This window comes from Callithrix jacchus, chromosome 5, assembly GCF_049354715.1.
Source record: "Callithrix jacchus isolate 240 chromosome 5, calJac240_pri, whole genome shotgun sequence".
Classification (NCBI taxonomy): domain Eukaryota; kingdom Metazoa; phylum Chordata; class Mammalia; order Primates; family Cebidae; genus Callithrix; species Callithrix jacchus.
Genome location: NC_133506.1, coordinates 99,036,187 through 99,046,937, shown reverse-complemented (window position 1 = coordinate 99,046,937; position 10,751 = coordinate 99,036,187). Strand labels below are relative to the sequence as shown.

The 10,751-nt window shown below is 48.5% G+C and overlaps 1 protein-coding gene across 1 annotated transcript; it reads left to right on the top strand.

The window, feature by feature from the left end:
- Positions 1-1,128: 1,128 nt before the first annotated feature.
- FNDC8 (fibronectin type III domain containing 8) lies at positions 1,129-10,497 on the top strand. Its single transcript, XM_035300828.2, has 4 exons — positions 1,129-1,412; positions 6,407-6,782; positions 9,199-9,435; positions 10,051-10,497. The coding sequence occupies exons 1-4, from the start codon at positions 1,204-1,206 to the stop codon at positions 10,201-10,203; spliced, it is 975 nt and encodes a 324-aa protein (XP_035156719.2). The 5' UTR covers positions 1,129-1,203; the 3' UTR covers positions 10,204-10,497.
- The last annotated feature ends 254 nt before the right edge of the window (positions 10,498-10,751 follow it).

Here is a 10,751-nt window from a genome sequence, read left to right as displayed (position 1 = left end):
GTAGAGACAGGGTTTCACCATCTTGGCCAGGCTGGTCTTGAACTCCTGACCTCGGACTGATCCACCTCCCTCAGTCTCCCAAAGTGCTGGGATCACAGGCGTGAGCCATTGAGCCTGGCTTTTTTTTTTTTTAAGGTCGAAAAACCTTGGTTATATAGAAGACACACACACACACACACACACACACGATTTGCTATTTTTAAATGTCCTTTGCTTTGCCTTATCCATTGGAAGAAACAAAACTTTACATAGTTATCTCCTTACAAATCTATGAGGGAGGCGCTATTTTTTATCCCTGTTTCACCAATGAAGAAACTGAGGTTAAATCACTTGCCAAAGGTCACCCAGCCAGGCAGCACAGGGCTGGATTCACATCCACATGTGACTGCAGAGCCAGTGCTTTGTAACAGCCTCCCTCCCACCCCTGAAGCTGTGTACATGTTTTCCTACTACTGTCAGGTGGTTTCTCTGAGAGCAGAGATCATGTGTGGCCCATCTCTGTATCCTGTTGCAACAGCCACCATTGTCACTCAACACAGGAAGGTACTTGGGAGTACGGGTTTGGCACATGTCAAATTCTAGCAGTGAAGTCTGATCATATGTGAGCCATGAACCCCTATGAACCATCTGGGCTTTCCCTTTCTGTAACCGACTGGGCACAGTGGAGTCTGCTGCCTATGGTTTCAGGATAGAAAGCTCTAGCATCTATGGACAAAGTCTCCCGCCTCCACAGACACTTTCCAGTACTGCCTATCTCTCAGGGCCGCACGGTCTTCCTCTACACCCCATGCCCATCTCTCACCATCCTTGTTCTCCTTCCCACCAGGGCAGTGCCAAAGGGCACAGGTATTAGTCATTTTGAGATCATCAGAGAAGGGCAGGGCTGCTATCACCATGGAGTATTAGAGCTGGAAGGGGCCCAAGGGCTCATCCAGTCTGTTCCTTGGTTCTACCCCTCTCATGACACTGGTTCTCAGTCACACTGGCCCTTGGTCTGGCCAGCCACATAGCTAGCCTGGAGCAGTAGCCTCAAACCAAGGGGAGGCTCGCATTAATTGTTACACTCTGTGATGATTATGAAGTCAGCTCATTGCACCTGCATCCTGCCCAAACTAAAGGTGGGGCACTGTCCCCACAGTTTCTCTCTGCTTCTGGTCAACTGGGTTGTCCTGCACAGTGACAGCCGTCATCCCAACAAACCAGATGGCATCAGAGGCACTCCACCAAGTGGGAGATGGGGAGGAGGCTGTACTGAAGAAAGAAAACTTCAACATGATGAATGCCCTCGACCAACTGCCAAAGCCCTTTCCAAACCCCAAGTCTATGAACCGGACCGTCACTACCAAAGGACTCCCATTATCCTCAAAAGGCAGTTTGGTCAACTTCTTGGAGGATGATACCATCAACCTACCGTAAGACACAAGTCTGGTCCTTTCCTTCCTTCCTTTTGTCCTTCCTTCCTTTTGTCCTTCCTTCCTTCCTTCCTTCCTTCCTTCCTTCCTTCCTTCCTTCCTTCCTTCCTTCCCTCCTTCCCTCCCTCCTTTCTCTCTTTTTCTTCCTTTCCTTCTTTCTTTCTTCCTTCCTTCCTCTTCCTTTCCTTCCTCCTTTCCTCCCTCCCTCCCTCCTTTCTTCCTTTTTTTCCTTTTCTTCCTTTCTTCTTTTCCTCCCTCCCTCCCTCCCTCCTTCCTTCCTCCCTTCCTTCTTTCCTTTTTTCCCTTTCTCTCTTTCTTTTTGAGATAGTGTCTTGCTCTATTGGCCAGACTGGAGTGCAGCAGTGTAATCTTGGATCACTGCAGCCTTGACTTCCTGAGCACAGGTGATCCTCCCACCTCAGCCTCTCAAGTAGCTGGGACTATTGATGTACTGCTGCCACACCTGGCTAATTTTCTTTCTTTTCTTTTCTTTCTTTCTTTCTTTTTTTTTTTTTTTTTTGTAGAAACGGGGTTTCACTATGTTGCTCAGGCTGGTCTTGAACTTCTGGGCTCAAGTGATCCTCCCATCTCAGCCTCTCACAGTGTTGGGATTATAAGTGTGAGCCACTGTGCCAATAGTTTCTAAGAAAGGCTGGAGCTGGGGGCTGGGCAGAGAGACTTAAAGAAGCTATACTTCCATGACTTGTCACAATCCAGTCCCTTGACTCACAGAGAAGAGCGTGTGGGCAGGTTGGATCTATTTATGTATTCCTGATCCCCACCTCACTTCCTGGTGGCATATGGACCTCCTACTCCAGGAGGCCTTCCTGGATTAGTCAGTTTTGTTGACAGTGCTCCTTATCTCATCCTTCCTTGTCTGGCTGTGGTCCTCACCATCACCAAACCCCTGACACCCCCATGACTCCTCCTCAACCCGCCCCCTTTGGTACCTTCATCTACCTGACTATGTTCCCCAATAGCCTATCTTCCTTCAGATTGGGGTTTGCTGTTCCTCCTCACCGAGTCTGGTGACGCCATTCCACAAAACTCTTTGAGCACCTGCAAGGTGTCTCACCCAGTGTTTAAGTTCTGGGAATGTAGAGCTGGAAAGCACAGTCCCTTCCTTTAAGGAGCTCCCAGTCCGGTGTGTGGAGATCCGGGGTGGGAGGATGGGGATCGTGCAACAGGGAGAATGATACAGCATGGTCTGGTAAGTGCTATGACAGGATGCCTTGAGGGACCAGAGGGGCTTACTATAGCTTGAGACTGGATGCAATTGAGAGAGGCTTCTTGGAGGAAGTGATATTTGAGCTGAGTCTCCAAGGAAGGAAAAGAGTTAGCCAGTGAAGGGGTGGTGGTGAAAGGTGATATGCGCTGGGGGAATTACATGCAGGGCATTTTTATGGGTGGGTGACCTGTGTAGTCACACACAGCCCTGTACTTAACAAGGGTCTGTGTTTAGTTTAACACTTTGCTTCAAATTCATATGTTTTGAATACGGGGCTCAATGTACTCAATTTGCACTGGGTCCCACAAACTACATAGCTGGTCTGGATTATATGAGAGGGATTCCCTAAAGTGCCCATAAGCAAGCAGGTATGGCTAAAGTGATGGATCCTTGTAGGGAACTTCATGGTATGGTGGGAAACTTGGGCTAGAAGCCCAAATTCAAAATCAAGTTCTGCGACTTAGACAAGTCAAGGGGGCAAGACACGGTGGCTCGAGCCTGTAATCCCAGCACTTTGAGAGGCTGAGGAAGGTGAATTAATTGCAGTCAGGAGTTCCAGACCAGCCTGACCAACATGGTGAACCCCGTGTCTAACAAAAATATAAAAATTAGCTGGGCCTGGTGGCATGTGCCTGTAATCCCAGCTATGCAGGAGGCTGAGGCAAGAGAATTGTTTGAACCTGGGAGGTGGATGTTGCAATGAGCTGAGATTGTGCCACTGCACTCCAGCCTGGACAACAAGAGTGAAACTTCATCTCAAAAAAAAAAAAAGACCGGGTGAGGCGGCTCATGCCTATAATCCCAGCACTTCGGGAGGCCAAGGCAGGCAAATCACCTGAGGTCAGCGGTTCAAGACCAGCCTAGTCAACATGGTGAAACCCCATCTCTACTAAAAATACAAAAATTGGCCAGGTGTGGCAGCGTGGGCCTATAATCCCAGCTACTTGGGAGGCTGTGACAGGAGAATCGCTTAAACTGGGAAGGCGGAGCTTGCAGTGAATCAAGGTTGCACCAGTGCACTCCAGCCTGAGCAATAGAGTGAGACTGTCTCAAAGTGAAAAAAGGAAAAAAAAAAAAGAATAAAAAAAGAAAAAAATTTTAATGGTGGGGAATTATGTACAAGGTTTTTCTTTGTAATAGCAAATAATTTATAAAAATACAAATATTCATGTAGGCCAGTTACAGTGGCTCATGCCTATAATCCAAGCACTTTGGGAGGATCACTTGAGTTCAAGATCAGCCTGGGCAACATGATGAAACCCTTCCTTTACCAAAAAATACAAAAATTAGCTAGACATGGTGATGTGCACCTATAGTCCCAGCTACCCAGGAGGCTGAGGTGGATGGATGTTAAGCCCAGGGGTTTGCGTCACTGCACTCCAGCCTGGGCAGCAGAGCGAAACCCTGTCTCAAAAAACAAAAACAGATATCCATGTAATGGAAAATCATACAGCAGTAAAAATGACTGAACCAGAGCTACAGTATCAATACAGATGAATGTCAACACAAAGTTGAGTGAAAAGAACAAGTTGCAGATGGATATGTGCTGAATAATGCCTTTTATTTATACAACATCTACAATGTGAAAAATGATAGATCTGGGCTAGGGATAACATAAATATGTAAGAAACCTATAAAAATACACGTTGAGCCGGGCGTAGTGGCTCACGCCTGTAATCCAAGCACTTTGGAGGCCAAGGCAGGTGGATCACCTGAGGTTGGGAGTTCAAGACCAGCCTGACCAACATGGTGAAACCCCGTCTTTAATATCTATCTATCTATCTATCTATCTGTCTATCTATCTATCTCTATATATAGGCCAGGTGCGGTGGCTCACGCCTATAATCCCAGCACTTTGGGAGGCTGAGGTGGGTGGATCACGAGGTCAAGAGATCGAGACCATCCTGGTCAACAAAGTGAAACACCGTCTCTACTAAAAATACAAAAATTAGCTGGGTACGGTGGCACGCGCCTGTAGTCCCAGCTACTCGGGAGGCTGTGGCAGGAGAATTGCTTGAACCCAGGAGGCAGAGGTTGCAGTGAGCCGAGATCGCGCCATTGCACTCCAGCCTGGGTAACAAGAGCGAAACTCCGTCTCAAAAAAAAAAAGCACACATTGAATAATAAATACACAATTTAAAATTTACTCATCTAGGCTGGGCGTGGTGGCTCATGTCTGTAATCCCAGCACTTTGGGAGGCTGAGGTGGGCAGATCACCAGGTCAGGAGATCGAGACCATCTGGTCAACATGGTGAAACCCATTTCTACTAAAATACAAACATTAGCTGGGTGTGGTGGTGTGCAACTATTCGGGAGGCTGAGGCAGGAGAAGTGCTTGAACCCAGGAAGTGGAGGTTGCAGCAAACTGAGATGGCACCACTGCACTCCATCACTCTCATTCTGGCTACAGAACGAGACTCCATCTCAAAAGAAAACAAAAATTTTACTGTACTTATTACTTTTCAGTCAAAGGATAAGTTTGGTTGGGGAGAGAAGTATCTGGGGGGCTTTACCTGTAGTGATAAGGTTTTCTTTCTTAAGCTGGATGAGGAGTAAATGGAGGTTTAATATAATATTCTTGACATTTTTGTATAAGTCTAAAATACTTCATAATTTAAAAAAATCAGAATGGAAGAAATACGTTTTTGAGCATCCATCCCAACATATGTATATTTGTTTTATTTTATTTATTTTTGAGACAGGGTCTCGCTCTGTCACCCAGGCTGGAGTGCAGTGGTGCTATCTCAGCTCACTGCAACCTCCACCTCCCGAGTTCAAGCGAATCTAGCCCCTCGGCCTCCCAGGCGCTGGAATTACAAGCACCTGCCACCACGTCCAGCTAATTTTTTAAACTTTTAGTAGAGACGAGGTTTCGCCATGTTGGCCAGGCTGGTCTTGAACTCCTGGACTCAAGCAATCTGCCCGCCTTGGCCTCCCAAAGTGCTAGGATTATAGGCATGAGCCACCGTGCCTGGCCCATATGTGTATTTGTACTCCTGTTAATTTTATGTGCTAAATATTAATAGGTATTATTAAATGCTACTAAAATGTAAGTAAATATTAGTAATTATATTAAAATTTAAACAATAGTAAATAAACATTAGTGAACTTGAACGTTTTACTTCCAAACCCCAGGTATGGAAGTAAACCATTATTATCTGATTATTCCCTGGGGCATTTACACCCCACTCTGGAGGGAGGACTTGCCATTTTAGTGTGTTTTTCAAATGGTGGTTTTCAGAACACTTGCATCAGGATTGTCTAAGGATCTTTTTTTTGAGAAAGAGTTTCACTATGTCGCCCAGTGGCATGATCTTGGCTCACTGAAACTTCTGCCCCCCAGGTTCGAGTGATTCTTCTGCCTCAGCCACCCAAGTATCTGGGATTACAGGTGCCAAACATCACACCTGGCTAAATTTTGTGTTTTTAGGCTAGTCTCCTGGCCAACCTCAAGTAATATGCCTGCCTTGGCTTCCCAAAGTGCTACCGTGGGAAGGCATGAGCCACCGTGCCCAGCCAGGATCATATTAAAGATGCAGATTCTGTAGTTCCATGGTAACTAGGGACCAGGGACTAAAAGTCTGCCTTTTTAGTAAGTGCCCTGGTGAGTCTAATGCAATGCTATAGAACAATGAGACTGTTCAAGCTGTTTGCAAATGGTTGGGGATGCTGGTAAGTCAGGTCTAAGGACTGTCCTCAGGAGCCCTCAGGTGGAACAGGTTGGGGTGGCCTCCTTCATCTGACTTGTCTCCCCTCTTGCTCCAGGAAGCTGATGCCAGTGGAGAATTCAGATTTCAGCTCTGATGATACCAACATCTCTGCCTTCTCACCTACCCCGCTGGATCCCATCAAATTAGCTGTGACCCAGCCCAACAGCAGCTTCTTTGCAGGGATGCTGGAGGGGGAGCTGAACAAACTCAGCTTCTCCCCGGTGGCCAAGAATACAGAAAAGGAGGACCTAGCTATCGACCCCTGCCAGTGCTCATCAAAGTCCCAAACGGCCACCGGGGGCCTGCTGGACCTTGACAACCCTAAGCTGGAAACAGAAGCCTCCTCAACATCCTCAGAATCTTCTTTGGTCGTGGACCTGCCGGACACCCCCTTCATCTTTGAGCACACCGTCAGCAATTCCACAGCTGTGGTGCGTTTCCCTTGCTCATGTGTTCGGCAGAGGCTTGTTGTGCCAGGCACTGAGCTGAGCTCCATAGGTAGTGAGAATGTGCCTGCCACCTGCCTCTCAACCTCAAGATCATGGTTTAGGAAGGGAGAGGACGTATCTGTAAAACTCCAGTGCAAGACAGAAAGGATTCAGTGCTGTAGGACAAGTTTAGACCAAGTGCTGCCAGGAATTAAGAGGGAAAGAAACATTACTCTCCACTGCGGGACTAAGCTTGGTGGCTTTTGGTAACATCCCGGCTGGGACACAGAGATAGCATGTAAACATTTAGAGGTGGAGGAGGGAAGGCATTCCCTGGAGGAGGGGCCATAGCAAAAGCTCACAGGAAAGTGTGGGAGGAAATCTCAATTTGCACAAGACGATAGGTGATCTGTAGGAACATGAAAGCACTCGAAGCCCTGGATGAGGACCTGGGATCAAGTGAGGCTACTTAGGATTCACAGGCTTTATCCCTAGAGGGTCTGGGGTGAAGCGTGATAATTTGCATTAGTAACAGATTCCTGGAGGCAGCTGGTGCTGCCAGTCTGCGGGCTACACGTCAAATAGCACCATCCTAGACTATGGAAAGGGAAGATAGGGGACAGGAGGGGGAATGCTACTCTGGGGTCATCTTTCAGAGTCCTCCAGTGTTAGGCTACTTTAGAGATTTTTCTGTAATAGGGAACAGCTTTGTATGAAGCTTCATCTCAGGTGATGAAAGTAATTCGAGCTGTATCTTGGGAAGATATCTGGAATTCCATTGTTGGATGGCCCAGAGCAGTGTTTCTCTTAAGTGCTCTCTGGATGGACAGCGTCAGCATCACACAGCAAATAGTTAGAAATTTAAATTCTCATCTCCCTCCAATACACTTGGGCCTCCTGAGACAGAAACTGTTGGGGCGGAGGGCAGCAATCTATCTATGTATCTATATATTTTTTGAGGTGGAGTTTCACTCTTGTTGCCGAGGCTGGAGTGCAGTGGCATGATCTTGGCTCACCACAACCTTCACCTCCTGGGTTCAAGCGATTCCTTTGCCTCAGCCTCCCGAGTAGCTGGGATTACAGGCATGCGCCACTAGGCCGGGCTAATTTTGTATTTTTAGTAGAGATGGGGCTCTCCATGTTGGTCAGGCTGCTCTTGAACTACCAACCTAAGGTGATCCGCCCACCTTAGCCTCCTAAAGTGCTGGGATTACAGGCGTGAGCCACCGTGCCTGGCACAATCTATCTTTTATCTTTTAATAAGTCCTCCAGGGTATTCTAATGCACACCAAGTTTGACAACCACTGGCCTAGATGGAGGAGAAACCAGACAGGAGGCAGCAGGCCCAGAAATCTGCAGTTATAAAACCTTCCTGAGATGCTTAGCTAGACTTGGCAACCATTGTAGTACAAAGTATATAGGCCCCGGAGCTATGGGTTTGAACCCTGGCTGTCACTTAATTGCTGAGTGATCATGGCCCAGTCCCTTGCACTCTCTGGACCTAGTGGATATGATCTCTAAGGGCCAGGGGCGGTGGCTCATGCCTGTAATCCCAGCACTTTGGGAGGCAGAGATGGGTGGATCACGAGGTCAGGAGTTCAAGACCAGCCTGGCCAAGATGGTGAAACCCCATCTCTATTTTTTATATAAAAAAAGATGATCTCTAAGGTCCCTCTCAGCTGACAGTCTAGAACAGCGGTTCCCAAGCTTTTTGCCACCAGGGACTGGTTTCAGGGAAGATAATCTTTCCATAGATAGGGTTGGGGGAATGTTTTCAGGATGATTCAAGCATATTACATTTATTGTATACTTTTATACAACTCACCATAATGTAGAAACTGTGGGAGCCCTGAGCTTGTTTCCTGCAACTAGATGGTTCCATTTGGGGGTGATGGGAGACAGTGACAGATCATCAGGTATTAGATTCTCATAAAGAGCACTCAACTTAGATCCCTCCCATGCAATTCACAATAGGGTTCAAGCTCCTATGAGAATCTACTGCTGCTGCTGATCTGACAGGAGGCGGAGCTCAGGTGGTGCCGTCAGCCATGCGGAGCAGCTGTAAATATAGATGAAGCTTTGCTTGCTCACCCACCCATCACCTCCTGCTGTGCTATCCAGTTCCTAACAGGCTATGGGCTGCTATTAGTCCATGGCCCAAGGGTTGGGGAGCCCTGATGTAGAAGGTGGAATGAGGGCGCACCCTGAGGTGGGTGAGGCTGCCCAGGATAGTAGCACGTGCTATGAGGCAGGGGTTCCGCACCCAGTGCTGGAGTACCTTGCACCCTCCATCTGACCTGCCTGGGTCCCAGCAGGAGCAGGGGATGGGCATGGGACATTCTGACCCCAGTTGGGAGGGTGAGGGGACAGGAAGCACAGGACCCATCTGAAGAAGCCTCGGGGCTCTCTCTTCCCCTAGATTTCCTGGACCTATGCCGTGGGCAAGCAGCCAGTCAGTTTCTACCAGGTCCTGTTACAGGAGGTGGCCAAGACCCAGGAGAATGAGTTGCTTAAGGCAAAGAATCGTCCATGGATCTTCAACAGGATTTTGGGCACCACTGTCAAGCTAATGGAGCTGAAGCCTAACACATGTTACTGCCTTACTGTCCGTGCAGCCAACACAGCTGGAGTGGGGAAGTGGTGCAAGCCCTATAAAGTGAGCCCTGGGAAAAGAGGGGCTTTGGGGGTGGAGAGAAGTCTGAGACCAGGGTACCAGGGCTTTGGAGGTTGAGAACACCCTTATACTCACATGACTCATCTGGCTAGCTTTCCTTCTGCCTGGGTCAAAAAGCATCAATCCCAGGATGCATGCTTCTGGGAGGTTTAAGGATTAAACCACTCTGGGACCCAGAAGGAATGCAAACTAATCTATTTTCCAACATCACTATAATGCTCACCTTCCAAAGCCATTGGTTTTTAGACTCTGCAACTCAGTGCCAATCATTGAGTAGGCTGGGAAGTCAAGGGCATTGAAAGAAACAGGGAAGACAAGAGGCTACATGACAAAGAAGAGAACAGCCTGGGTATGGGTGGGGGTATGGGGGTATAGAGGCCTGAGTACCGACAGCCCTTTGGTAGGAAACATCCCATAAAGGAGGAGACACAGGTTTGAATCACGCATCTTTGCATCTATTTCCTGGGTCAATGGCTGAGTTGGATAAGACTGTTTAAGGTCTGAGTTAGCAGACAACAAAAAAAGGAGGGGTGACAGAGACATAGAGAGCCAGGCTCAGATCTGGGAATTCTGAGCTGTCTTCTTGTTTCACTTCAGTTTGCAACCCTGGCCACTGACTTCAGCAGCTTTCCTGAGAACAACCCCATCCAGGTCACCGTGCGGCGCAAGAAGCCCCAGCGGAAGATTGTGTCCATCAGGCCAGAGGAGATGCGGAGGCTGGAGGACCTGGAATACCTGTCCCCCTATTAAGGGGGGAGGGTCCCAGGACACCCCTCACCTACTTTCAGCTTCAGCCCAGGGCCCCCAAGAACCAGAACCATGAGACTTACCATACCACCAGCACCATGCCGGCCCAGGGCCTGGCAGAGTGGTATGGGAACCCGCCCCAGGGCTAGAGCCAATGATACACAGGGGGGTCCATTCACGCAGAGACATCTCAGACCAGGCCAGGCCCAGCCACTGCCCACAGCTGCCAGAATCCCTTCTTCCCCAAATCTGGGCTGGGTCCAGGCCTCTCATTAAAGAACTGCAGGTCATCCAGCACCCTAAATTCTGCTTTATGCTGCAGACAGCCTCAGATGGGCCAGCTGACACCCACCTCCTAGCTTTACCAGGACAGAGTCTACATGGGTTGGGAAGGTGGAAAAGAGGCAGTGGAGCTGCCATCACCCCTTCCCCAGTGGGGCGGGGAGGTGGGGGCAAGGAGACTGGTGTCAAAGACTAAAATGCTCTTATGCCAGGAAAAAAACAAATAGCTGTCATGGACAGACATGGTGTCCCATGGGTTGTCAAACTGG

Bases quoted from the DNA above. Each gene is read 5' to 3' on its own strand.
- FNDC8 (XM_035300828.2), top strand. From the start codon at position 1,204: ATGGCATCAGAGGCACTCCACCAAGTGGGAGATGGGGAGGAGGCTGTA. The intron at 1,413-6,406 runs GTAAGACACAAG...CTCTTGCTCCAG, and splicing joins GATGATACCATCAACCTACC to GAAGCTGATGCCAGTGGAGA. The intron at 9,436-10,050 runs GTGAGCCCTGGG...GTTTCACTTCAG, and splicing joins AGTGGTGCAAGCCCTATAAA to TTTGCAACCCTGGCCACTGA.